Source organism: Salvelinus sp. IW2-2015, linkage group LG4q.1:29 (assembly GCF_002910315.2).
Source record: "Salvelinus sp. IW2-2015 linkage group LG4q.1:29, ASM291031v2, whole genome shotgun sequence".
Classification (NCBI taxonomy): Eukaryota; Metazoa; Chordata; class Actinopteri; order Salmoniformes; family Salmonidae; genus Salvelinus; species Salvelinus sp. IW2-2015.
The window spans coordinates 55,367,276-55,393,038 of NC_036842.1; the positions used below are offsets into that span (position 1 = coordinate 55,367,276).

Below are 25,763 nucleotides of genomic sequence, written 5' to 3' on the forward strand. Positions count from 1 at the left end.
ATTTGCGACCAAGCTTTAACTTCCTGACTGATGTCTTGAGATGTTGCTTCAAAATATCCACATCATTTTCCTGTCTCATGATGCCATCTATTTTGTGAAGTACACCAGTCCCTCCTGCAGCAAAGCACCCCCACAACACGATGCTGCCACGCCCGTGCTTCACGGTTGGGATGGTGATCTTCGACTTGCAAGCCTCCTCCTTTTCCCTCCAAACATAACAATGATCATTATGGCCAAACAGTTCTGTTCTTGTTTCATCAGACCAGAGGACATATCTCTAAAAGTATGATCTTTGTCTACATGTGCAGTTGCAAACCGTAGTCTGGTATTTTTATGGCGGTTTTGGAGCAGTGGCTTCTTCCTTGCTGAGCGGCCTTTCAGGTTATGTCGATATAGGACTCGATTTACTGTGGATATAGATACTTTTGTACCCGTTTCCTCCAGCATCTTCACAAGGTCCTTTGCTGTTGTTCTGGGAATGATTTGCACTTTTCGCACCAAAGTACGTTCATCTCTCGGAGACAGAACGCGTCTCCTTCCTGAGCGGTATGATAGCTGCGTGGTCCCAATGTGTTTATACTTGCATACTATTGTTTGTACAGATGAACGTGGTACCTTCAGGCGTTTGGAAATTGCTCCCAAGGATGAACCAGACTTGTGGAGGTCTACAATTTTTTTCTTGGCTGATTTCTTTTGATTTCCCCATGATTTCAAGCAAAGAGGCACTGAGTTTGTAGGTAGGCCTTGAAATACATCCACAGGTACACCTCCAATTGACTCAAATGTTGTCAATTAGCCTATCAGAAGCTTCTAAAGCCATGACATAATTTTCTGGAATTTTCCAAGCTGTTTAAAGGCACAGTCAACTTAGTTTATGTAAACTTCTGACCCACTGGAATTGTGATACAGTGAATTATAAGTGAAATAATCTGTCTGTAAACAATAGTTGGAAACATTACTTGTGTTATGCACAAAGTAGATGTCCTAACCGACTTGCCAAAACTATAGTTTGTTAACAAGAATTTTGTGGAGTGGTTGAAAAACTAGTTTTAATGATTCCAACCTAAGTTTATGTAAACTTTTGACATCAACTGTATTTGTAATAATGACAATCACAACAACACTGAATTAACACTTTTATTTTAACTTAATATAATACATAAATAAAATCAATTTAGCCTCAAATAAATAATGAAACATGTTCAATTTGGTTTAAATAATGCAAAAACACTGTGTTGGAGAAGAAAGGAAAAGTGCAATATGTGCCATGTAAAAAAGCTAATGTTTAAGTTCCTTGCCCAGAACATGAGAACATATGAAAGCTGGTGGTTTCTTTTAACATGAGTCTTCAATATTCCCAGTTAAGACGTTTTAGGTTGTGGTTATTATAGGAATTATAGGACTATTTCTCTCTAAACCATTTGTATTTCATATACCTTTGACTATTGGATGGTCTTATAGGCACTTTATTATTGCCAGCCTAATCTCGGGAGTCGATAGGCTTGAAGTCATAGACAGCGCTGTGCTTCAAGCATTGCGAAGAGCTGCTGGCAAACGCAGGAAAGTACTGTTTGAATGAATGCTTACGAGCCTGCTGCTGCCTACCACCGCTCAGTCAGACTGCTCTATCAAATATAAAATCATAGACTTAATTATAATATAATAAACACACAGAAATACAAGCCTTCGGTCATTAATATGGTCAAATCCGGAAACTATAATTTCGAAAACAAAATGTTTATTCTTTCAGTGAAATACGGATGTCAAGGCTGTGGGTAACTGGTGAAAGGAGTCAGGCGCAGGAGAGCTGAGATGTGTGGACAAGGTATTTAATACAAGATAACACCAGTATAAACAAAATACTATATAAACAAAATACCGATACCATGAAAATAAACGGGCATAATAACAAAACCCGGCAACAATATGCCAGCCATCAGATACAGCCTTCACAAGAAAACAAACACGCACACAAACATGGGGGAAACCAGAGGGTTAAATAATGAACATGTAATGAGGGAATTGAAACCAGGTGTGTAGAAAACAAAGACAAAACAAATGGAAAATGAAAAGTGGATCGGTGATGGCTAGAAGGCCGGTGACGTTGACCGCCGAACACCGCTCGAACAAGGAGAGTCCGGCGAAAGTCGTGACAACGGAACTGTTACGGTTTTTATCGAACGGGTGGCAACCCTAAGTCTAAATATTGCTGTTACATTGCACAACCTTCAATGTTATGTCATAATTATGTAAAATTCTAGCAAATTAATTACGGTTCTTGTTAGGAAGAAATGGTCTTCACACAGTTCGCAACGAGCCAGGCGGCCCAAACTGCTGCATATACCCTGACTCTGCTTGCACTGAACGCAAGAGAAGTGACACAATTTCCCTAGTGAATATTGCCTGCTAACATGAATTTCTATTGAACTAAATATGCAGGTTTTTATACTTTTATAATGAATTATACGTCTTATTTATTTATTGTCCTATCATGGAGAACTACATTTATTTTTTATTTTAAATTAATTATATCTAATTATTTATTATCCTATTTTAATGGTACGGTCCATGGCCCTATACCCTTGACACCCACCTGAATGACCCAGATACTAAGGAGAAGTCCCTAACTGTTTTATGTGCTCGCTGTAAGCGGTCTGTATGCAGCTAAAATGAGGTCAGAGACCAAGAGCAGCACTGCCCCCTCAAGATTCTGAGCCTGCTTGGCAGGGTTGGTCCTGCAAAGCCAAAGCCCCCTAAAGGGAGAGCATAATATACAAGGAAATTCTCAAAGCTGCTAATGAGAACCTTGACGACCTTGTACCTAGCCGGTGGGGATTCCGGTGGGTGCCCCCACCCAGGCAGTGCGTGCTGGCAACACTAGCTGCAGTAACCCATGGGAGGGGGTCACACTCGGACATTCGAGAGGGGGTATATTATTGTGGCCCTGGCGGCACAAAATCAAAGTCGGACTGCATGGAGATGCGTGGGGACATGGTCATGACGGGTGGCCGTATTGTGGGTGTTTCAGGAATAAGGTGTACATTTGACCACCATTATCTAGGATGTGACAATGGTAAATAAATCTCTCAATTTTGCTCATTATTTTGCGCGGTCTTCTTCTCATGCAGCTGCAACTGCAGTAACATTTGTAAATCATGACCCATCTTGAGTTGGGCTCTGGGATGGTGCAATTGTTGAGAAAGTGAGCTTATGGTTGTGTGGGGGTAAGGGCTGAGTGTGTGTGTGTGTGTGTGTGTTGGTGTGTGTGTGTGTGTGTGTGTGTGTGAGTGTATGTGTGTATCCCACGACTGTTGCGAAGGAAGAAGTAAAAGATGTTAGGGACAATAGAGATGATCCACAGCTATATATAATACAAAAAGAGGTGAGGGCAATGGAAATGCATATGGCAACTGATCTACTACAATCCGGTAAATGGCACTGTATGCTCTTTTCAAAGGATGGATCCCAGTCGGTTCAGGGCTATGGGATACAGGGGGTCGAGGGTGGTCTGCCGGGCATTGGGATGACAACCCAACTCGGGTTGAGGAGGCTTTTAGCGCGTGGAATAGTAGGACCAATTGGAGGTTTACTTAGTAGAAATGCAAATATCATGGTACAACTATATAGACACTCAATCATTATGTTACTTTTTAATAGTACGTTTACAAAAATATATTCTGATTAAAAGAATGAAAGGTGTGTCTCATTATGGTAAGTGGTGAAATAAGTATAGCCAGTTACAATTGTAATGGCTTAGCAGATAATAAGAAAAGACGATCAGTATTTACCTGGCTAAAGAGAAGGATTATAATATCTATTGTTTACAGAAACCCATTCAACAGTTTTAGATGAAGTTTTGTGGAAAAAGAACTGGGGGGGCAAAATATATTCTCCCATGGGCAAAGAAATTCAAAGGGGTGATGGTCTTAATTAACAATAATTTTGATCCAAATGTGCAAATTGTCCAAACAGATCCTCAGGTAGATGGATTATTTTAAATATGTTATTGGACAATAAACAAATATGGCTTGTCAACCTATACGGTCCGAATAATGATGATCCAAGCTTCTTTGAAAATATATATAGATTTTATACTCTACAGCAACACTAGACTCTATTATTATAGTGGAGATTTTAATACGGTCTTAAATACCTCTATAGACCGGAAAGGAAATCACACTACAAACTATCACCCTCAGGCACTTAAGGAAATCATGAATGTCATGGATATATTGGAATTAGTGGATATATGGAGACTTAAATACCCTGATTTAGTGAGATATACATGGCGGAGGCTGAATCAAGCAGTAGTCGTCTTGACTACTTTCTTATACCATTCTCTCTGGCACCAAAAAGTTAAAAAAGTGTTGATAGGGATAGAATGCGGTCGGATCATCACATAATTGGCATATATATTTCTCTTACAGAATTTCCACGTGGGCGAGGATATTGGAAATTTAATCAAAGTCTACTAGATGATAAATTGTTTAGAACTAGGACAGAAGACTTTATAACTGACTTTTTCAGACATAACATAGGTACAGCAGATCCCCTTATTGTATGGGACACTTTTAAGTGTGCCTTTAGAGGCCATGCAATTCAGTACTCATCTATAAAACAAAAGCAATTTAGATCAAAAGAGTCCATATTAACAAAGGAAATTGAAGGACTAACAGTACAGTTAGATAGCAATAAAAACGGTACCACAGAGGCACAGAATAAGTTAGAGGAAAAAACAAAAGAAATGGAGGAACTTATTCAAGAAAGATCCAGTGTAATATTTAATAAAATAAAGCGAACTGGATGGATATGGGGAAAAATGCACCAAATTATTTTTCAATCTTCAATATAGAAATGCTACCAAAAAAAACGTTTAAAATTGTTACAAATGATGGAGTCACGCAGATTCACCAAAATATATTTTGAAAGAGGAAGTAAAGTACTTTAAGAATATGTTTTTCGTTTCAGGCTCCTCCATCTCCACTAACTGAAACTAATTGTATGGATTTTTTCCTATTAATAATGTAAAATTACACTCTGTACAGAAAGACTCATGTGAAGGCCAAATACAGAGGAGGAACTGCTTGATGCAATTGGGGCCTTTAAAGATGGGAAAACTCCAGGGCTGGATGGCATACCAGTGGAAGTATACAAAACTTTTTTTTGATATACTCAAAGGACCATTATTAGCTTGTTTTAACCACTCCTATATAAATGGTAGATTATCAGACACGCAACAAGAAGGTCTGATATCGTTATTACTGAAACAGGACCCAAGTGGTATATTATAAAGATCCAGTCCAATTAAAAATTGGAGACCTCTTACACTTCAGTTGTTGTGATGCAAAAATCCTAGCAAAATGCTTGCGCATAGAATAAAAAAAGTTTTGTCAGATATTATTCATCCTAATCAGACAGGTTTTTTACATGGACGATACATTGGAGATAATATAAGGCAAGTACTGGAAACAATAGAACACTATGAAATATCGGAGACACCAGGCGGTTTTCATAGCTGATTTTGAAAAGGCTTTTGGATAAAGTACGACTGGAGTTTATATATAAATGCCTAGAATATTTCAATTTGGGGAATCTCTTATAAAATGGGTTAAAATTATGTATAGTAACCCTACGTGTAAAATAGTAAATAATGGCTACATCTCAGAAAGTTTTAAACTATCTAGAGGAGTAAAACAAGGTTGTCCACTATCGGCATATCTATTTATTATTGCCATCGAATGTTAGAGCTGTTAAAATTAGATCAAACATTAATATTAAGGGATTAGAAATCCGTGGCTTAAAAACTAAGGTGTCATTGTACGCTGATGATTCAATGTTTTCTTTAAAACCACAACTAGAGTCCCTCCAGGGCCTCATAGAGGATCTAGATACCTTTGCTATCCTCTTGGATTAAAACCAAATTATGATAAATGTACCATATTACGTATTGGATCACTAAAAATACACATTTTTATATTGCCATGTAGTTTACCAATTAAATGGTCTGACGGAGATGTGGACATACTCGGTATAAAAATCCCAAAAGAAAGAGAATGATCTCACTCCAATAAATTTTAATAGAAAGTTAGCAAAAATAGGATAGGATCTTGCTACATGGAAAGGAAAATACCTGTCTATTTGTGGAAAATCACCTGATTAAACTCTTTAGTCATATCACAGTTTACCTATTTGCTTATGGTTTTGCCTACACCTAGTGACGCTGCTTTTTAAATTATATGAACAAAAAATATTCCATTTTATTTGGAACGGCAAGCCAGAATAAAATTAAAAGGGCCTATTTATATAACGAATATGAATTCGGAGGGCAGAAATTATTAAATATTAAAGCATTAGACCTCTCACTAAAGGCATCAGTCCATACAAAAGTTATACTTAAATCCAAACTGGTTCTCTAGTAAATTTGGTACGAATGTCACATCCTATATTCAAGAAGGGCCTTTTCCCCTTTATTCAGATTACAACCTGCTCACTTTCGGTTGTTTGAAAAAGGAAACTCACAAAATATCCTTATTTTTTAAACAAGCCTTAGAAAGTTGGTTGCAATTTCAGTTTAATCCACCTGAAAGGACGGAAGAAATAGTACAACAAATATTGTGGTTAAATTCAAAAAATATAGTAATTGATAAAAAAAAAACTGTATTTATTGAAGAAATGTTTAAAAAAGGTATAATTTTTGTGAATGATGTCATAAATAGGACTGGTGGAGTTATGTCACACATGCCAGCTACACAGACATATGGAAATGTCTGCTCCTACCCAAATTACAACCAATAATTGCAGCATTACCACAAAAATGACAGAGCAGATAGAAGGGGAAAAAGTAGGAACTTGTATGTCGGCCTGTATTAAAGAACATAAATGGTTAAAGAAAGGTGTGATAAATAAAATATATACCAATTTCATTTAAGGACCAAAAAACTGACAGCTGTGCCATATAAATTGCAATAAGTTGGGAAGAGATTTTCGATGTACCCATTCCATGGCACATGGTTTATGAATTGATAACCAACAAGGCCAGATAAATATGTTAATTATGTATAGTAACCTAAGGTGTAACAAGAGTAAGATAAATGTAGATACTCTTCAGAAAGTTTTAAACTATGCTAGAGGAGTAAAACAAGGTTGTCCACTATCGGCATACTATTATTATATTGCAACAGAGAGCAATGTTAATTAGATAATTAAGGATTAATCAAAAACGTTTAATATTAAGGGATTGAGAAATCGCGTGACTGTAAAAACATAAGTTCATCTGTACGAGCAGGAGATTCTGTCTTTTAACAACGTCCTCCAGGGCCTCATAGGGATCTAGATACCTTTGCTATCTCCTCTGGATTAAAAAAATTATGATAAATAAATGTATATATAAGTATGAGATCACTAAAAAATAGCAATTTTATGATGTGCCAGCTGTAGTTTACGAAATAAATGGGTCGGACACGGAGCAGAAATACTCGGTATAAAAAAGATCCCAAGGAAATGATCTCATCCGAATACACCTATATATATGGAATTGCAAAGATATTAGATAAGATCTTTGCGTCCATGGAAAGGAAAATACCTGTCTATTTGGATAGAAGAAAATACTGTAACTCCTTTAGTCATATCACAGTTTACCTATTGCTTATGGTTTTGCGTACACCGATGACCTGCTTTTTAATTATATGAACAAAAGAATTTACCATTTTATTTGGAACTGTGCAAGCCGAAAAGAAAGAGGGCCTATTTGATATAACGAATATGAATTGCGGAGGGCAGAAATTATTAATATTAAAGCATTAGACCTCTCCTAAGGCATCAGTCATACAAAGTTATACTTAAATCCACTGGTTCTCGTTAGTAAATTGTACGAATGTCACATCCTATATTCAAGAAAGGGCCTTTCCCCTTTATTCAGATTACCACCTGCTCACTTTCGGTTGTTTGAAAGGAAATAATCCTAAAATATCTTATTTTTTAAACAAGGCTAGAAAGTATGGTTTGGTCATGATTTTCAGTTTAATCCACCTGAAAGGACGGAACAAATAGTGACAACAAGTAGTTGTGTAATTAAATTAGTCGAATTGATAAAAAGACTGGTACTTGTATGAAGAAAGTGTTTTGAAAAAAGGTATAAATTTTTGTGAATGATGTCATAGAATAGGACTGGTGGAGTTATTGCACACATGCAGCTAACACAGACATATGAAAATGGTCTGCTCTACCCAAAATTACAACCAATTAATTGCAGCATTACCACAAAAATGGGAAGGCAAGTAGAAGGGGAAAAAAAGTAAGGAACTTGTATGTCGGGCCCTGTATTAAAGAACATAAATGGTGTAAGAAAAGTGTGATAAATAAAAATATATACCAATTTCATTTAAGGACCAAAAAACTGACCAGCTGGTGCCATATAAATTGCAAAAATAGTTGGGAAGAGATTTTCGATGTACCCATTCCATGGCACATGGTTTATGAATTGATACGCAAAACAACGCCGGATTCAAAAACTTCGAATTTTTCAATTTAAATTACTGTACAAAATTCTTGCCAACTAATAGAATGTTATATTATGGGGTATACAATCTTCCCAGCTCTGCAGTTCTGTTGTGAGGAGGCAGAGTCATTAGAGTCATTTATTTTGGTATTGTCCATATGTAGCTCGTTTTGTGTCACAGGCCAGGAATGGCTGAAGAATTGCAACATTTGCCTAAAACTAACGCTACAGATAGCAATGACTGGGGGATTTGAAAAGCCATAGTCAATCAATCAATAATATAATAATTATTTTAGCAAAAATGTTTATTTTTAATTTACAATCTATAGAAGCTATGAGAATAGGAAGGTTCAAGTCTTTTGTGAAGCATCACAGCACAGTTGAAAAATATATGGCAAATAAAAATCCGAAATGGATGATGTTGGAAGATAGATGGGAGGGGTTGAGTGGAACTGAAGGGTGGGACTAATAACAAGATAAACAATGTAGGGCATACGGGATCTGTGAAATGTGTATAGGTGCGGAGCTTTTGTGAAATAGCACAGTTACTAGTGGAAATAAAATTGGATGGACAACAGAAATAGAGGAAGGACTAAGAACAAATAAGAGAGAACTATTGTAAAGTGGACTGTGTCTGTAAGATGGGTATAAGATGTATAAATTGAAGGTAAAAGCAGAAGTGTTTATTAGTTTACTCCAATTGGGGGATCGGTGGTAGGGTGCGGGGAATAATAATAAAGGTAAAAAAGATTTTTAAAAAAGAAGGAAAAAAAAGAAGGGCACCTATTGGTAGATGGGTGAAAAAAATGAATAAAGGTGTCACGCCCTGACCTTAGTTCCTTGTTTATGTCTCACAAAAAAAAAAAATATATATATATATAAATAAATAAAAATAAATAAAAAAATATGCAGGTTTAAAAATATATACTTGTGTATTGATTTTAAGAAAGGCATTGATGTTAATGGTTAGGTACATTGGTGCAACGATGGTGTTTCTTTTCGTAAATGCGCTTTTGTTAAATCATCACCCGTTTGGCAAAGTAGGCTGTGATTCGATGATGAATTAACAGGCACCGCATTGATTATATGCAACGCAGGACAAGCTAGTTAAACTAGTAATAATATCAACCATATGTAGTTAACTAGTGATTATGTTAAGATTGATTGTTTTTTTATAAGATAAGTTCAATGCTAGCTAGCAACTTACCTTGGCTCCTTGCTGCACTCGCGTAACAGGTGGTCAGCCTGCCACGCAGTCTCCTTGTGGATTGCAATGTGATCGGCCATAATCGGCGTCCAAAAATGCCGATTACCGATTGTTATGAAAACCTGAAATCGGCCCTAATTAATCGGTCATGCCGATTAATCGGTCGACCTCTACATGAAAACGTATACTTTTTTTGTGTGGTATTAGCTTAAGCAGACTGTGTTTGTCTATTGTTGTGACTTAGATGAAGATCAGATCAAATTTGATGACCAATTTATGCAGAAGTCCAGGTAATTCCAAAGGGTCCACATACTTTTCCTTGCCACTGTAGAGGGGGTAATCAACAAAGTAATGGAGTCCAGGTGAGTCCAATATTGCGCAGCTGCGTATAATGATGGTGACAGGTGTGCGTAATGAAGGGCAGCCTGGCACCCTCGAGTGCCAGAGAGGGGGTGCGGTAGCAGGCGTGACAGTAACCCCCCTCTTCTAGGGGCGCCACCTGGCATCCCACCTGGGCGAGCCTAACGGGCCGGCCGAGGCATGGGCGCTGGACATGCTGACTGAGTCATAGAAGCCCAAAGAACCGGCTGAGGCGTGGGATCCTGGCGAGCCGGCTGAGGCGTGGGACCCTGACGATCCGGCTGAGGCGTGAAAGCCTGACGAACCGGCTGAAGCATGGGAGCCTGATGGGCCGGCTGAAGCATGACGTGGGGTGGGCGCCTGCCAAGCCAACCGAGGCAAGAAGATCTCTCGAGCCAGCTATGGAATGGAAGCCCGACGAGCTAGCTGAGGCACCCCCAGTTCCATCGGCGACAGCACCCGGACCCAACATCACCAACCAAAACAAAAACCAAAAACTCCCTGATGGTTCCTTTAGTGGTGTCAGCATTCTGTGAGGATCAACGCTGGAGACGAGAAGCAAGTACAGGGAGTGAACATTTAATAAACAACGGACATTAAACAGAACAGGAACAGCGTCTGGACAGGGGAAAAATAACGACATCAATGCTGACACAGGGAACAAACTGAAGAGAAGACAGATATAGAAGGGGTAATCAACAAAGTAATGGAGTCCAGGTGAGTCCAATATTGTGCAGCTGTGCGTAATGATGGTGACAGGTGTGCGTAATGAATGGCAGACTGGCACTCAGCCTGGCCCTCGAGCGCCAGGGAGGGGGAGGGGGAGCGGGAGCAGACGTGATAGTAAAAGCACTTTGTGACATTTGCTGATGTAAAAAGGGCTTTATAAATACATTTGATTTGATTTCCAAATGGGCAGGTAGAGGTGAAAACTCTGTATTTGCAGCCACGGCCTACAAAGAAATACAGTCAAAAACTTGACCAACTTGAAGCTTGGCTTGAGTAAAATATCTGCCCGTACAGCCTTAGGCTTAGCACTGCCAAAAGATTCTTAAGTTGTTCAAAGTCCCAGTTATTGTTATTTGCGTAACTACACAGGCATGTCATGCTACACACATTTTGAATTGTTGTCAGTGCCTACTGCATTTTATGTCAAGTTCAATTTTGTTGCAAAATGTTACACCTGTAAGCAATTACATTTAATTTGTACTTTACTGATATTTAATATACATGAAAAGAGCATGGGCCTTTTGGGAAGTGTTATGTGCAGTCATGTCCCAACACATTTACAAATTCCATTACTTGTGTCCCATTGAGAATTAGAACTAAAAAGAAGACTAAAAAAGAAAAGGGGGTATACACCCCCAATCCCCCCGAGCAAAATACACCTTGACCAACAGTGTTGTTCACACAAGCTAGCTGGCCTTTATCTTAGTCACTTGGGGATTTGCATTCAGTGTCAGGACAACAGCCATCGATATACAGGACAGTTAAGAGACCACACACTAACAGGCAGCTGAAGAGAAGAAGAGGGGGAGAAATCAATGGCTCTCTACCAGCCACTCTACGGGGCTCCTCTTGTTCTCCCCAATGGCCCCGGTGTGAGAAGCCCTCTTTCAGTTGCAAGACGGGCCACCCGGATCTGCCCTGTCATCCATTAAGCAGCCAGTGGTGGGCATCGAGGACCCGGCTGGCAGAACGCCAGGAAGACACCAGCAGAACCTGGTTGTTTGTGAGACAAACGAGGAGAAGGAGAATAGGTAGCGGGTAGAGATGGTGGGAGGGAGACAAGAAGAGGACGAACAGGGGGTGAGATTGGGGGAGTGAGAGGAGAATGAGACAGGGAGGTTAAAATGATGAGAGGAGGAGAAATTAGAAAAGAGAGAAAATTACAGATTGACGATGATGAGGGAGAGAAAAGGTTTAACAAATATATGGGACAAAAAGGAGAAGGGAAGAATGCATGTGAAAGTGTGAAATAAAGACAGTGAGAGTGAGCATGAAAAGGGGAAAAGGTCTGGAACAAAACTAATGACATTACAAGTGTGGTTGAAGCCTCAACTCCATCGCTCTCCTAGCTTGGGGGCACCGCTGAGGTGTCAAGAAGGGGGAGCCTGGGAGCCAGAGCGTCGGAGCATTGCCATGACACTCCTGTGACGGTCGCAACACGCTGCGCTCTCACACATCCCCTCCAGTCTCGCAGCGTGAGAGCCTCCTGCTCCAGCGCCACCACTGCCTCTGGGACAAATTGGTGCTCGATCTAGCGTCACGCTTACAATGGTCCCCCCTTGCTGTGTCGCTGCGCACCGCTGAACACCATCGAAAACCGTCGCCCTCTGCCAGCTTCTCCCCCACCCACCCACACAAAACAAATCTCTCTTCTGACAGCATAATTCACGGGGGAGGCCTTGGGAAGATGGAGGATATGGAGGAGAACCAGTGTCCTGGGCTCCGCTATGGAAGCTTGGCTGGTCTGTACCACCACGTAACCATAGTCCTATTCAGCCATGGCCGGGGAGAGAGAGAGGGGCGACTCAGAGGATTCAGTGTGGCCCCTGTGCAAACTTGGAGTGAATGCCGTTGAGCCTAATACCAACTAATCTGGTCATCAAATACCCCTCCTGCCGCCGATTGTAAATCTGCTCTGCTTTTTACCAGCAACCCTGCTTGGATGGCTAAGAGGACCAGTGTGCCAAGCTGCTCTGGGTAGGGTGTCCCGCAGCTTCCTCAGAGAAAGAGGGAGAGAAGGAGAAAGAAGAATGGGAGAAGGTAGGAGAGGAAATGAGAAGAACGAGTAGAGAGGGGGCAGAAAGAACAAGGGAGAGGTGGCATGGAGAAAAAGCTTTTCGTCTTCGCATCAAAGGAGCTGAGAAGCTGAGTTTCAATTACTGTTGGTAATAAGTGTTTTGCACAGTTAACAACAGCCATACTCAGACTAAAGTAGACAATGTTTGACTCACACACAGTCATTTCAGATTACGCATATTCACTCTATGCAACTAAACTATCGAGCTGTGTACTCTGCAAGTGTAGTTTATTGTGTTCCTCAGTGTGATAACAGCTGCATGGGCAACATGAAGTTATGAACTGGCACACTTTCCTCATTATACCAGTAGGCCACATCTGAAACTGGATTAAGCATTGGACCAACAGCTTGTGACACACCCCTCTAAGGTGGACTTCCAAGAGGCATGAGCAAAGGGGTATGGAATCTGGAAGCACACCAACCAACCATCCACCTGAATGACTGAGTGACAAACTATGACTGCCATCTGTCACGAGTCACGACCACCCTGCTCCAAAACAACAGGCACAGAGACTTCCTCATCCGAGAGAGAGAGGGGCACTGTGGACGATGCCCAGTGTAAATGCCCCATCTATAGCCCACCACATTGGGAAGACAGATGGTGCAGAGTCTGCGTTGAATTCATTCACTTTGTGTCTTTTTTCTGCAATCAATCCCTATGCTGCCTTCCCAACAAACGACCGCTTCCTTTGTGCTCCATGTTTCATCAAAGCGTCATTTAAAGCACTCTACTGAAAGGGGCAAAAAGAAGGGAGAAGAGGAGGGGAGTGGTGGCGGTGGGGTGCATGTGGTAAAGCATTCAGCATGTACCAACACATTTGATATCCCAGTTCACAAGGCCTGTCACAAAAGGCTTTTAGCTCTTAAGCAAACTAGCTTTAGCAAGCTTTTTTCAAGTCTTTGTCTAATGCCTCACCCAAAAGATTAAACCAAGCATATCAGTCTCCTCCTTGACACTTTTGCACTGTACGTGTGTGCCATATTGATGCTTTACGGCTAAGACCAACTGGGCGAATTAAGAAAACACTCCTTTCACTCAGTTCTGTGGGGATATGTAAATGATCCGTTTATTCAAATATTTGCCTGTATTGTCCTGTAACCAATGGTGGCTGTAACAGCAACCCCATTTATAGACCTATTTGAATTTGGTCAAAATGACAAGATAACTATCAAAATATGTGCAATTAAACGTACTTATAACACATCAATAGCACATTATTTATAGGCTACCTACAGTACCATAGGCTTCAAATAAAGTGTAACCAAAGGCTATCTGTTTGAACTTTTCAGGATAGCCTTAGTTGAATGTCAGGAGAGAAATACAGCTGTGGAATGTAACCTAAAATATTAGCCCTAAAAGGTGGTTAATGGCTCTGCTTGGCTTTGCTGGGGTAGCAGTAGCACTCGTTTTCAGGCAGCTTGAGACTGCCATACCATTCATTTCAGTAGCACCTATCGACCAATCACTACTAGCCCCCCTTTCCAAAAAAATGCGTTTTACTTACTAATAACATAGTTCGACAACCGTGGCGAAACCACCCTTTTCATGCTTCACAGCTCCACTAACGTTATATTTAAAAGATCAAATAAATACGAGACACCCGATTAATGGGAATGCACATTCTGATAGGATTCTTTACACTTGGCCCCTTCATACACAACATAGAAACAATGTTGAATGTTTAACTTTCTTTGCGTAGCTACCCCAAAGTGATAGTCTTTAGATGTTCCTCTGTGCTCTTCTCACAATAGTCTGTGTCCTACGGTTGCACAACAAATATCGCTAACACCAATGATATATAAACACACGACTGTCTTTTAATAAGGCTTACAATACGTTGTGTATTTTCAAATTTAGTCAGGCTCATTATGAGATGATAATAAGACATTATAAAGGGGTAATGCATGATTATGACAAGTCTTACATTGCATTATAACCACACTTCAACATGATGTTTAATAACATAGAGCCTACTTCTCCAAAGACGCACAACGCTTGTGCATAATCATTCGAAGATAATTGAAATAGACCGAAAGACGATTATTATCTTCAGATTTATAAATCAAATCAGCAAAATAATCCATGAAACATAAAATTGAGGTGTCCAAAGTAGGCTAGTGAAGCGAACCGAGTTCATTTGAACCTGAACTTCACGCTCATTGCATTCTCGGAGAGAAACAGGTAGGCTACCTTCACAGAAACAACAGTAACCATCAAGTGATAAAAAATATTAAAAAAGCTTTAAGAAAATTATAATGATATAATATAATAATAATTAATAATGAGAAAAACTAAATTAAATTCAAGTTCTTACCTAATTGACAGACGATCAAGAGCTGAGCGAGCAATAAGCCTCTTGAAACAGCCGTTTCCATATTTCACCAACCTCACAAATCTCGATGAAGACAATAAAAAATATAATATATGCTTCTTGGGAAAGATAGTCCCGTGACGGTTTCACATTTGTTTCATGCTGGGAGTTGTTGTGTTGTTCGGTCCCCGTTTATCCTCACTCCTTTCTTTTCGGTATCTCCGGTGAGGCTGTTCGTATGCTACTCGGAGATGAACCGTGAGCGAGAGGAGGGGAAGTGTATGAGAAGCGTGCGCCTCCCACAGACCATAATGCACGAGCTCTATTTAACGGAGTTGATATTACTTTTTTTTAAGGAAATAGCCTGCATTCATTGATTTATTGATTTCAGTAATTCATTACAAAAAGTGATAATTCCATGTAACTCAGTTGCAACAGTCGTTTTGTACCTTTATTATGAATATGTGTTTTTTTTTTAACACAAACCATTAGGCTATTTGCATAGCATAGTAGTTTGGTGGTGGGTGTTCTGCAAGTGACCAAGCTGAACATTTTTTTTATTGCCAAGGTGTAGATCTATATCCCATACAGAAGTCTATATCAGTCTGCTAATAAGTGAACCGCGAAGTGGCGAGGGATCACTGTACAGGACTAGTAAAGGCCCAGTGCACCACTTTATTGTATTTGATGTAAGTTGAGGTAATTTGTACATGTAGGTAGTGGTGAAGTGACTATGCATAGATAATAAACAGGAGTAGCAGCAGTGTACAAAACAAATGGGGGGGGTCAACGTAAATAGTCAGGTGGCCATTTGATTAATTGTTCAGCAGTCTTATGGCTTGGGGGTAGAAGCTGTTAAGGAGCCTTTAGGTCCTAGACTTGGCGCTCCGGTACCGCTTGCCGTGCGTTAGCAGAGAAACTGGAGTCTGGAGACTGGACTGGAGTCTCTGACAATTTTATGGGCTTTCCTCTGACACCGCCTATTATATAGGTCCTGGATGGCAGGAAGCTTGGCCCCAGTGATGTACTGGGCCGTACGCATTACCCTCTGTAGCACCTTACGGTCAGATGCCGAGCAGATGCCATACCAGGCAGTGATGCAACCGGTCGGGATGCTCTCGATGGTGCAGCTGTAGAACTTTTTGAGGATCTGGGGACCCATGCCAAATCTTTTCAGTCTCCTGAAGGGGAAAAGGTTTTGTCTTGCCCTCTTCACGACTGTCTTGGTGTTTGGACCATGGTAGTTCGTTGGTGATGTGGACACCAAGGAACTTGAAGCTTTCGACCCGCTCCACTACAGCCCTGTCGATGTTAATGGGGGCCTGTTCGGCACGCCTTTTCCTGTAGTCCACGATCAGCTCCTTTGTCTTCCTCACATTGAGGGAGAGGTTGTTGTCCTGGCACCATACTGCCAGTTCTCTGACCTCCTCCCTATAGGATGTCTCAACGTTGTCCGTGTGTCATCAGCAAACTTAATGATGGTGTTGGAGTCGTGTTTGGCCACACAGTCGTGGGTGAACAGGGAGTACAGGAGGGGAATAAGTACACACCCCTGAGGGGACCCAGTGTTGAGGATCAGCGTGGCAGACGTGTTGTTGCCTACCCTTACCACCTGAGGGCGGCCCGTCAGGAAGTCCAGGATCCAGGTGCAGAGGGAGGTGTTTAGTCCCAGGGTCCTTAGCTTAGTGATGAGCTTCGTGGGCACTATGGTGTTGAACACTGAGCTGTAGTCAATGAACAGCATTCTCACATAGGTGTTCCTTTTGTCCAGGTGGGAAAGGGCAGTGTGAAGTGCGATTGAGATTGCGTCATCTGTGGAGCTGTTGGGGCGATATGCAAATTGGAGTGGGTCTAGGGTATCCTAGAGGATGCTGTTGATGTGAGCCAAAAGAGTTAATCGGATAATACCTGTGGAATATAAAAATACTTGCTTATATGTTTTCCAGTTTCTTGAAATACTTTGCAAATGCAACTTATTTCTATGTGAAAACTGAAATGGTCTATTCATTGCTTTTACATTTTAGTAGACCCTCTTATACAGATCACCAAACAGTAGTGAGTGCATACATTTTTGTAATGGTCCCCCATGGGAATCAAACCCACGACACTAGTGCTGCAAGCACCATGCTCTACCAACAGAGCCACATCATCACATCTTCACAAACCACTTGATGTCTCAATGTACTCAATCAATTACTGTATTGTGCATTATTTTTCTTTATGCTGATGGAAAGTCTACAGGTACAAACCTAGATGACCAGCCTATGTACAATACAGTAATGTACATTTACATTAAGTGGTGTATAAGGATGGTCAATTAATTCTGCTCAAAAAGTGGTTGTTTTCCATGTTATTTGATCAAGAAACATATTTAATTTGATGTGGATGTTTTGTATCTTAGCCCATAACTTTGCACCTTTTGATGTAAATGTAAATTGTACAACAATCTTTTTTGCCAAAGCAGCTATTCTGCATTTTGGGGGGGGGGGGGGAGGGGGGGGGGGGGGGCGCTACACGACATCTATATCGGACTGCTTATACAGGACTAGTAAAGGCCCAGTGCACTACTTTTGTGATTAATAATTATTAAATATATTTTATTTAACCCTTTGCACGTACGATCACATATTTGTGGTCATTGTGGAGGGTCCCTGCAGCGTACATTTACATTTAAATTTAAGTCATTTAGCAGACGCTCTTATCCAGAGCGACTTACAATTGGTGCATTCACCTTATGATATCCAGTGGAACAACCACTTTACAATAGTGCATCTAACTCTTTTGGGGGGGTAGAAGGATTACTTTACCTATCCTAGGTATTCTTAAAGAGGTGGGGTTTCAGGTGTCTCCGGAAGGTGGTGATTGACTCCGCTGACCTGGCGTCGTGAGGGAGTTTTGTCCACCATTGGGGTGCCAGAGCAGCGAACGTTTTGACTGGGCTGAGCGGGAACTGTACTTCCTCAGAGGTAGGGAGGCGAGCAGGCCGAGGTGGATGAACGCCCTTGTTTGGGTGTAGGGCCTGATCAGAGCCTGAAGGTACGGAGGTGCCGTTCCCCTCACAGTCCCGTAGGCAAGCACCATGGTCTTGTAGCGGATGCGGCTTCAACTGGAAGCCAGTGGAGAGAGCGGAGGAGCGGGGTGACGTGAGAGCTTGGGAAGGTTGAAAACCAGACGGGCTGCGGCGTTCTGGATGAGTTGTAGGGTTTAATGGCACAGGCAGGGAGCCCAGCCAACAGCGAGTTGCAGTAATCCAGACGGGAGATGACAAGTGCCTGGATTAGGACCTGCGCCGCTTCCTGTGTGAGGCAGGTCGTACTCTGCGAATGTTGTAGAGCATGAACCTACAGGAACGGGTCACCGCCTTGATGTTGGTTGCGAACGACAGGGTGTTGTCAGGATACGCCAAGGTTCTTAGCACTCTGGGAGAGGACACAATGGAGTTGTCAACCGTGATGGCGAGATCATGACGGGCAGTCCTTCCCCGGGAGGAAGAGCAGCTCGTCTTGCCGAGGTTCAGCTTGAGGTGGTGATCCGTCATCCACACTGATATGTCTGCCAGACATGCAGAGATGCGATTCGCCACCTGGTTATCAGAGGGGGAAAGGAGAGATTAATTGTGTGTCGTCTGCATAGCAATGATAGGAGAGACCATGTGAGGATATGACAGAGCCAAGTGACTTGGTGTATAGCGAGAATAGGAGAGGGCCTAGACAAGGCCCTGGGGACACCAGTGGTGAGAGCACGTGGTGCGGAGACAGATTCTCGCCACGCACTGGTAGGAGCGACCTGTCAGGTAGGACGCAATCCAAGCGTGGCCGCGCCGGAGATGCCCAGCTCGAGAGGGTGGAGAGGAGGATCTGATGGTTCACAGTATCAAAGGCAGCCGATAGGTCTGAAGAAGATGAGAGCAGAGGAGAGAGAGTTAGCTTTAGCAGTGCGGAGCGCCTCCGTGACACAGAGAAAGAGCAGTCTCAGTTGAGTGACTAGTCTTGAAACCTGACTGATTTGGATCAAGAAGGTCATTCTGAGAGAGATAGCAGGAGAGCTGGCCAAGGACGGCACGTTCAAAGGTTTTGGGAGAGAAAGAAGAAGGGATACTGGTCTGTAGTTGTTGACATCGGAGGGATAGAGTGAAGGTTTTTTCAGAAGGGGTGCAACTCTCGCTCTCTTGAAGACGGAAGGACGTAGCCAGCGGTCAAGGATGAGTTGATGAGCGAGGTGAGGTAAGGGGAAGGTCTCCGGAAATGGTCTGGAGAAGAGAGGAGGGGATAGGGTCAACGGGCAGGTTGTTGGCGGCCGGCCGTCACAAGACGCGAGATTTCATCTGGAGAGAGAGGGGAGAAAGAGGTCAAAGCACAGGGTAGGCCAGTGTGAGCAGACCAGCGGTGTCGTTTGACTTAGCAAACGAGGATCGGATGTCGTCGACCTTCTTTTCCAAAATGGTTGACGAAGTCATCCGCAGAGAGGGGGAGGGGGGAGGAGGATCAGGAGGGAGAGAAGGTGGCAAAGAGCTTCCTAGGGTTAGAGGCAGATGCTTGGAATTTAGAGTGGTAGAAAGTGGCTTTAGCAGCAGAGACAGAAGAGGAGAATGTGAAGAGGAGGGAGTGAGGATGCCAGGTCCGCAGGGAGGCGAGTTTTCCTTCATTTCCGCTCGGCTGCGCGGAGCCCTGTTCTGTGAGCTCGCAATGAGACGTCGAGCACGGAGCAGGAGGGAGGACCGAGCCGGCCTGGAGGATAGGGGACATAGAGAGTCAAAGGATGCAGAAAGGGAGGAGAGGAGGGTTGAGGAGGCAGAATCAGGAGATAGGTTGGAGAAGGTTGAGCAGAGGAGAGAGTGATAGGATGGAAGAGGAGAGAGTAGCGGGGGAGAGAGAGCGAAGGTTGGGACGGCGCGATACCATCCGAGTAGGGACAGTGTGGAAGTGTTGGATGAAGCGAGAGGGAAAAGGATACAAAGGTAGTGTCGGAGAACTTGGAGGGGAGTTGCAATGAGATTAGTGGAAGAACAGCATCTAGTAAAGATGAGGTCAAGCGTATTGCCTGCCTTTGTGAGTAGGAGGGGAAGTGAGAGGGAGGTCAAAAGAGGAGAGGAGTGAGAAAGAAGGGGCAGAGAGGAATGAGTCAAAGGTAGCCGTGGGAGGTTAAAGTCACCCAGAACTGTGAGAGTGAGCCATCCTCAGGAAAGGAACTTATCAGGCGTCAAGCATTATAGAACTCTCCAAGGGAACCTGGAGGGCGATAAATGATAAGGATGTTAAGCTTGAAAGGCTGGTAACTGTGACAGCATGGAATTCAAAAGGAGGTGATAGACAGATGGGTCAGGGGAGAAGAAGATGTCCACTTGGGAGAGATGAGGATCCAGTGCCACCACCCGCTGACCAGAAGCTCTCGGGGTGTGCAGAGAACACGTGGGCAGACGAGGAGAGAGCAGTAGGAGTAGCAGTGTTTCAGTGGTAATCCATGTTTCCGTAGTGCCAGAAATTGAGGGACTGGAGGGAAGCATAGGCTGAGATGAACTCTGCCTGTGTTGGCCGCAGATCGGCAGTTCCAGAGGCTGCCGGAGACCTGGACTCCACGTGGGTCGTGCGCGCTGGGACCACCAAATTAGAGTAGCAGCGGCCACGCGTGTGAAGCGTTTGTATGGTCTGTGCAGAGAGAGGAGAGAAGAGGATAGACAGACACACTAGTTGAAGGCTACAGAAGAGGCTACGCTACATGCAAAGGAGATTGGAATGACAATAGACTACACGTCTCGAATGTTCAGAAAGTTAAGCTTACGTTGCAAAAAAATCTTATTGATATAAATGAATATAGTACTGCTGGCTGGTAAATAGGGCTAGCTGCAGTGGCTGCGTTGTTTGACTTTGTTTGAAAGTGTCTAGAGCTGGCCCTAGGTTAACGCTACCTAACTAGGCTAGAGGGTAGATCCTCGAGCACATTAATGGATCTAGACTACACAATTATCTTAGATACAAAGACAGCAAAGACAACTATGTAGCTAGCTAACACTACACTAATCAAGTCGTTCCGTTGTAATGTAATAGTTTATAGTTTATACAGTGCTGCTATTCGGTGGCTAGCTGGCTAGCTGGCTAGCTAGCAGTGTTGACTACGTTACGTTAGGACGACGAAAAATAGCTGGCTAGCGAACCTCAATAATTACTCTAAACTACACAATTATCTTTGATACAAAGACGGCTATGTAGCTAGCTAAGATCAAACAAATCAAACCGTTGTACTGTAATGAAATGAAATGTAATACTACCTGAGGAGCGAAAGCGGAATGCGACTACTCGCTCCAACCCGGAAGTGCTACGGGTTGTACCATTGCAATTATGTGATTGGAACAGTAGCAACAGAACGTATGACGCAACAAACGCGTCTAAACAGCATTGTTGTCTGAAAAGCATCATTCTGAACAATGTTTTGTACTGCTGGGAAATAAAGGTCTTCACATCTTCATTCCTCAATTTGACCTTTTATTGTAAAAGATAAATGAAAACTTCACCATCCAAACATCACACGGAATACAGCCAAACTCATTCCATAAACCAGTCTACTGTAAATAACAGGTTGCCCTGACAAAAACTAAACATAAGTTAGAGACCTAACAGCTAGACTTGTTTCCAATGTATTTCATCTCTGGTGAGCACAAGGGAGAAATGTAATATTGTTTAGAAAAGAGATGTGTCAGCTAAGCTAACAGGAGCTAAATTCTTTAAGATGGCAGCCATGTTTGTTCATGTTTGACAAGCGAAAACTCCCTAATTCCAGAATGCCATTCACTATAAAACACAAATAAGTCAGATGGCTGCACCCATTGCCTGAAAAATATGAACTTAGTTTGGCCACTTTTCAGCATATTACAAATCTTCAATGTATTTGTTACAGTGTATACAAGAACCGGAACACATGACTTGACAAGTTGTTTACCGTTTTTTGACAAATCACAAAGTAAATCAAATGTTATCTCACAGATCATCACCCCAAATACAAGCCTACTGCCTAGCCTAGCTGTAGAGTGAAAGCTAAAACAGGGATGAAACCATTTTAGGGGGCTTTGTGGGGGGGTTCATTTAATTTGTTGAGGGTTTTCAAGTCCATGGGTGGTGGAAATGGGGGAAGGTATCATGGGGGATATGATTCAGGAAATATTTCTATGATGGGGGATTTATCAATAAATGGGGGGCAAACACAGGAGAAGTTTATACGCTAAATAAAAATAAAACCCCTGGAAATGGGGTCTGAGCTGGCATACTTACAATCTGATGCCACGTACAAATCTCCGACACCCTCAGCACCCCTACTTCCCGCGGCTATGGCTACTTGTCAGGGCACCAGACTGAAGTGGAATGGTTGACTATGGGTTGACCAAACTCCACTTCTCAACATAAAACGGCAATGTATTGGGAAACTTTAGGTTCACACGTATAGATTTATTCTGAAGAGCTAGCTATATGGCTGGTAAGAAAAGAAAAGCAAAGAGCAGCATTGAGCCAATACAAACCATAGGCTAAGTAACAGAGATGCTGGGGGAGGACTACTTTTTGTGAAGTGCCAATGACCTCTTGACTTAGAGGGGTGGGTTAAACTCTGGTGAAATGGAGACTAGCACATCACCAGTGACCCTGAAATCACAATGCAGTCAGGGAATGTGGGACAAGTGCATGTGGGTGTTGAGGTGTGGGGTGGGGGTGATGGGGGGGGATCAAGGAGCATCAGTCGAGGGGGTTACATATCTTCAAGCCTGCGTGTTTCAATAAAATGGCTAACACTCCCTCAATATTGAGGGGAAGGGAGGGGTGGTCCATCACAATTCATGTGACACTTAACTCTGAGTCTATTAGCTCACAGAGCCGGTTCACACATGTTTTAATAGATTAGGCCTAAGGGGTTAGAAACTAAACATACAGGCAGAACATTTTGGAAAGCACCAGATAAGACCTGACAGACAGGTCCTGTAAGTCTGGACCGATGATACACATACACCATTTGTTTAAACAGGATTATATGACCACACAAATCAAGATTTTCCCTCAAACAGATCATTACCATCATTCAATCAAATGGATTTTATTGATGGTTTTATGGTAATGATCAGTTGGGAGGAAATACCACAATAAGATCATAAAGTGAGTGTATTTTATTGAGTTTGGTGTAGTATTTCCCCAGGCCTGAGACATAACAAAGAGAGCTATACTTTAAAGGGCAACCCCAAGCCTTTGGGTTTTCTTCAATTTCAACCACTGGCAACACGATTCTCTACTTCAATATCATGCTTCCATGTTCCCCCCTTTTACCCCTGTGAATACATTTGCATAATTTAGCCAGGATTATCTTTAATTTATGCAGAGGCTGCTCCTCACTTGTTAGATTGTAGGTTTCCAGGGGGACTAATAAAATTACTTTTACACTCGAGAGCAGGCAGTGTGTGTGTGTGTGGGGGGGTTCTAAATGCTTTGGCGCTTATCACAAGTACAACTACACTCTTAGAAAAAAAGTTCAATCTAGAACCTATAAAAGTTATTTGGCTGTCCCCACAGGAGAACCTAGCACATGAATCTCTGTCCTCAAATGACCCCTGTGAGAGACCAATTAAGAAAACATTTGGAAACTTATATTCCTTCTATCTCAATATCCATACATCACTGGGCAAATGTTTATTTTTCGATGGCAATGGATCTATCATTTTGCCTCTAATACCATCTTAGACAGAACCAGAAGATAATGCATTCCCAAGAAAAATCATGCCGTTCAGAAAAGTAAGAAAACAACTTCCAAAAGCTTTACCCCCAACTAGGTATCATCGATCTTGGGCCTGGCCAGATCAGCAGAGAGCAACCATCGAGTGACCATCTCCACTGATCAATATGGGAAGTGAAGTGGACAACACAAGCTCATTAGGGCCTGTGGAAATAGCCCTGTCTGCAGTAGCATTGGAGAGGACGGTTCGGCGATGAATGGTAGGCTTATTGTTAGGAGAGCACTAAGAAAAACCATTGCAATGAGAAATAATAGAGGAATTATCAAAAGAAAAACATTTTTGTTCAGTTTACTGGTCAATACTGCTAACAAACATCCTGTTCAGACTCCTAAGTTCCACCCATGGATAATGTTACATAGGAAAATCCAACGGGCAGATCAACAGCAACAATTTCCCAAGGTGTTTCAGGATATCCGATGAGCCTCCATTATAGGCAAAATTGAATTGTCTAATGCTCATGCTGTATAATTGGATTTTCATGAGTCAAGCGATGGAGAAGCCATCATATAACTGCTAAAAAACAAGGACAGAAATCGATGAGAATTTTGCAAATGTCCAATGAGTATTTAGTTTCTATTTGTAAACATTTTGGTCAGTCCAGCTCAAGTAGTAGGAAATAAGTCTCTGTCTTCAAAGGGAAGGTCAAGAGGACAGGGGAGGAAAGGAAAGGGGGGATGATTTTGGGTACAGACCAGTTCCAGAGTCCTGCCCCAGATTCAACTGTCCCACAAATGAAAGGAAAATGTAGAAGCTCTGAAGTTGCCAGAAAAGGCCTATCCACAGTGATTAGATTTTCATTCGGATCTCCATTAGCTGTTGAAGAAGCAGCAGCAATTCTTCCTGGGGTCCACACAAAACCTACAATATGTCAAAATACAGAACTTTAATGGACAAGAACAGCAACACAAATTTAAACGAATAACACTACGACTAAAGAACAGTGCGACTAAAGTCTCATAGGTTTCAAAAGACATTCCCATTGAGAAAGTTTCCAGAAAACTGACACAACACTGTGTGATATAAACAGTCAGTTCCTCCGTGTCCAATCTGCTCACAGGGAGCTTCAACTGCAGCCAATCAAATGCCCTTTGACCAAAAGGGAAGAGAGAAAGGGGAATTTGAAGCACAGGAATGACCACTTTGAGGGATGATTCTTCAAAATAGGTCACACCACCCTCAGAAGTGGATAATTGATTATCTCTAATTATTCTTCCTTTACTTTCCCCTTGCACTGAACAAAATTATAAGAAATATAGAAGTATATACAGTATATATATACATATATATACAGTATATATACAGTATATACATAAATACAATATATGTATATATACAATGTATATGTATCCATACAGTACCAGTCAAACGTTTGGACACACCTACTCATTCAAGGGATTTTCTTTATTTTTGCTATTTTCTACATTGTAGAATAATAGTGAAGACATCTAAACTATGAAATAACACATGTAGTAACCAAAAAAGTGTTATACAAATCAAAATATATTATAGATGTTAGATTCTTCAAAGTAGCCACCCTTTGCCTTGATGACAGCTTTGCACACTTTTGGCATTCTCTCAACCAGCTTCATGAGGAATGCTTTTCGAACGGTGTTGGAGATGTTCCCACATATGCTGAGCACTTGTTGGCTACTTTTCCTTCACTCTGCGGTCCAACTCATCCCAAACCATCTCAATTGGGTTGAGGTCGGGTGATTGTGGAGGCCAGGTCATCTGATGCAGCACTCCATCACTCTCCTTGGTCAAATAACCTTTACAAATCAAATCAAATCAAAGTTTATTTGTCACGTGTGCTGAAT

General features: G+C 42.0%; 1 protein-coding gene across 1 annotated transcript in view; it reads right to left on the bottom strand.

Moving 5' to 3' along the window:
• LOC111962176 (receptor-type tyrosine-protein phosphatase zeta-like) overlaps positions 1-15,479 on the bottom strand; it is a 71,956-nt gene extending 56,477 nt beyond the window's left edge. The window contains 1 exon segment of the mRNA XM_070442958.1: positions 15,186-15,479. Within this exon segment, the coding sequence (XP_070299059.1) occupies positions 15,186-15,246 (61 nt within the window). The 5' untranslated portion in view covers positions 15,247-15,479.
• Between the last annotated feature and the right edge of the window lie 10,284 nt (positions 15,480-25,763).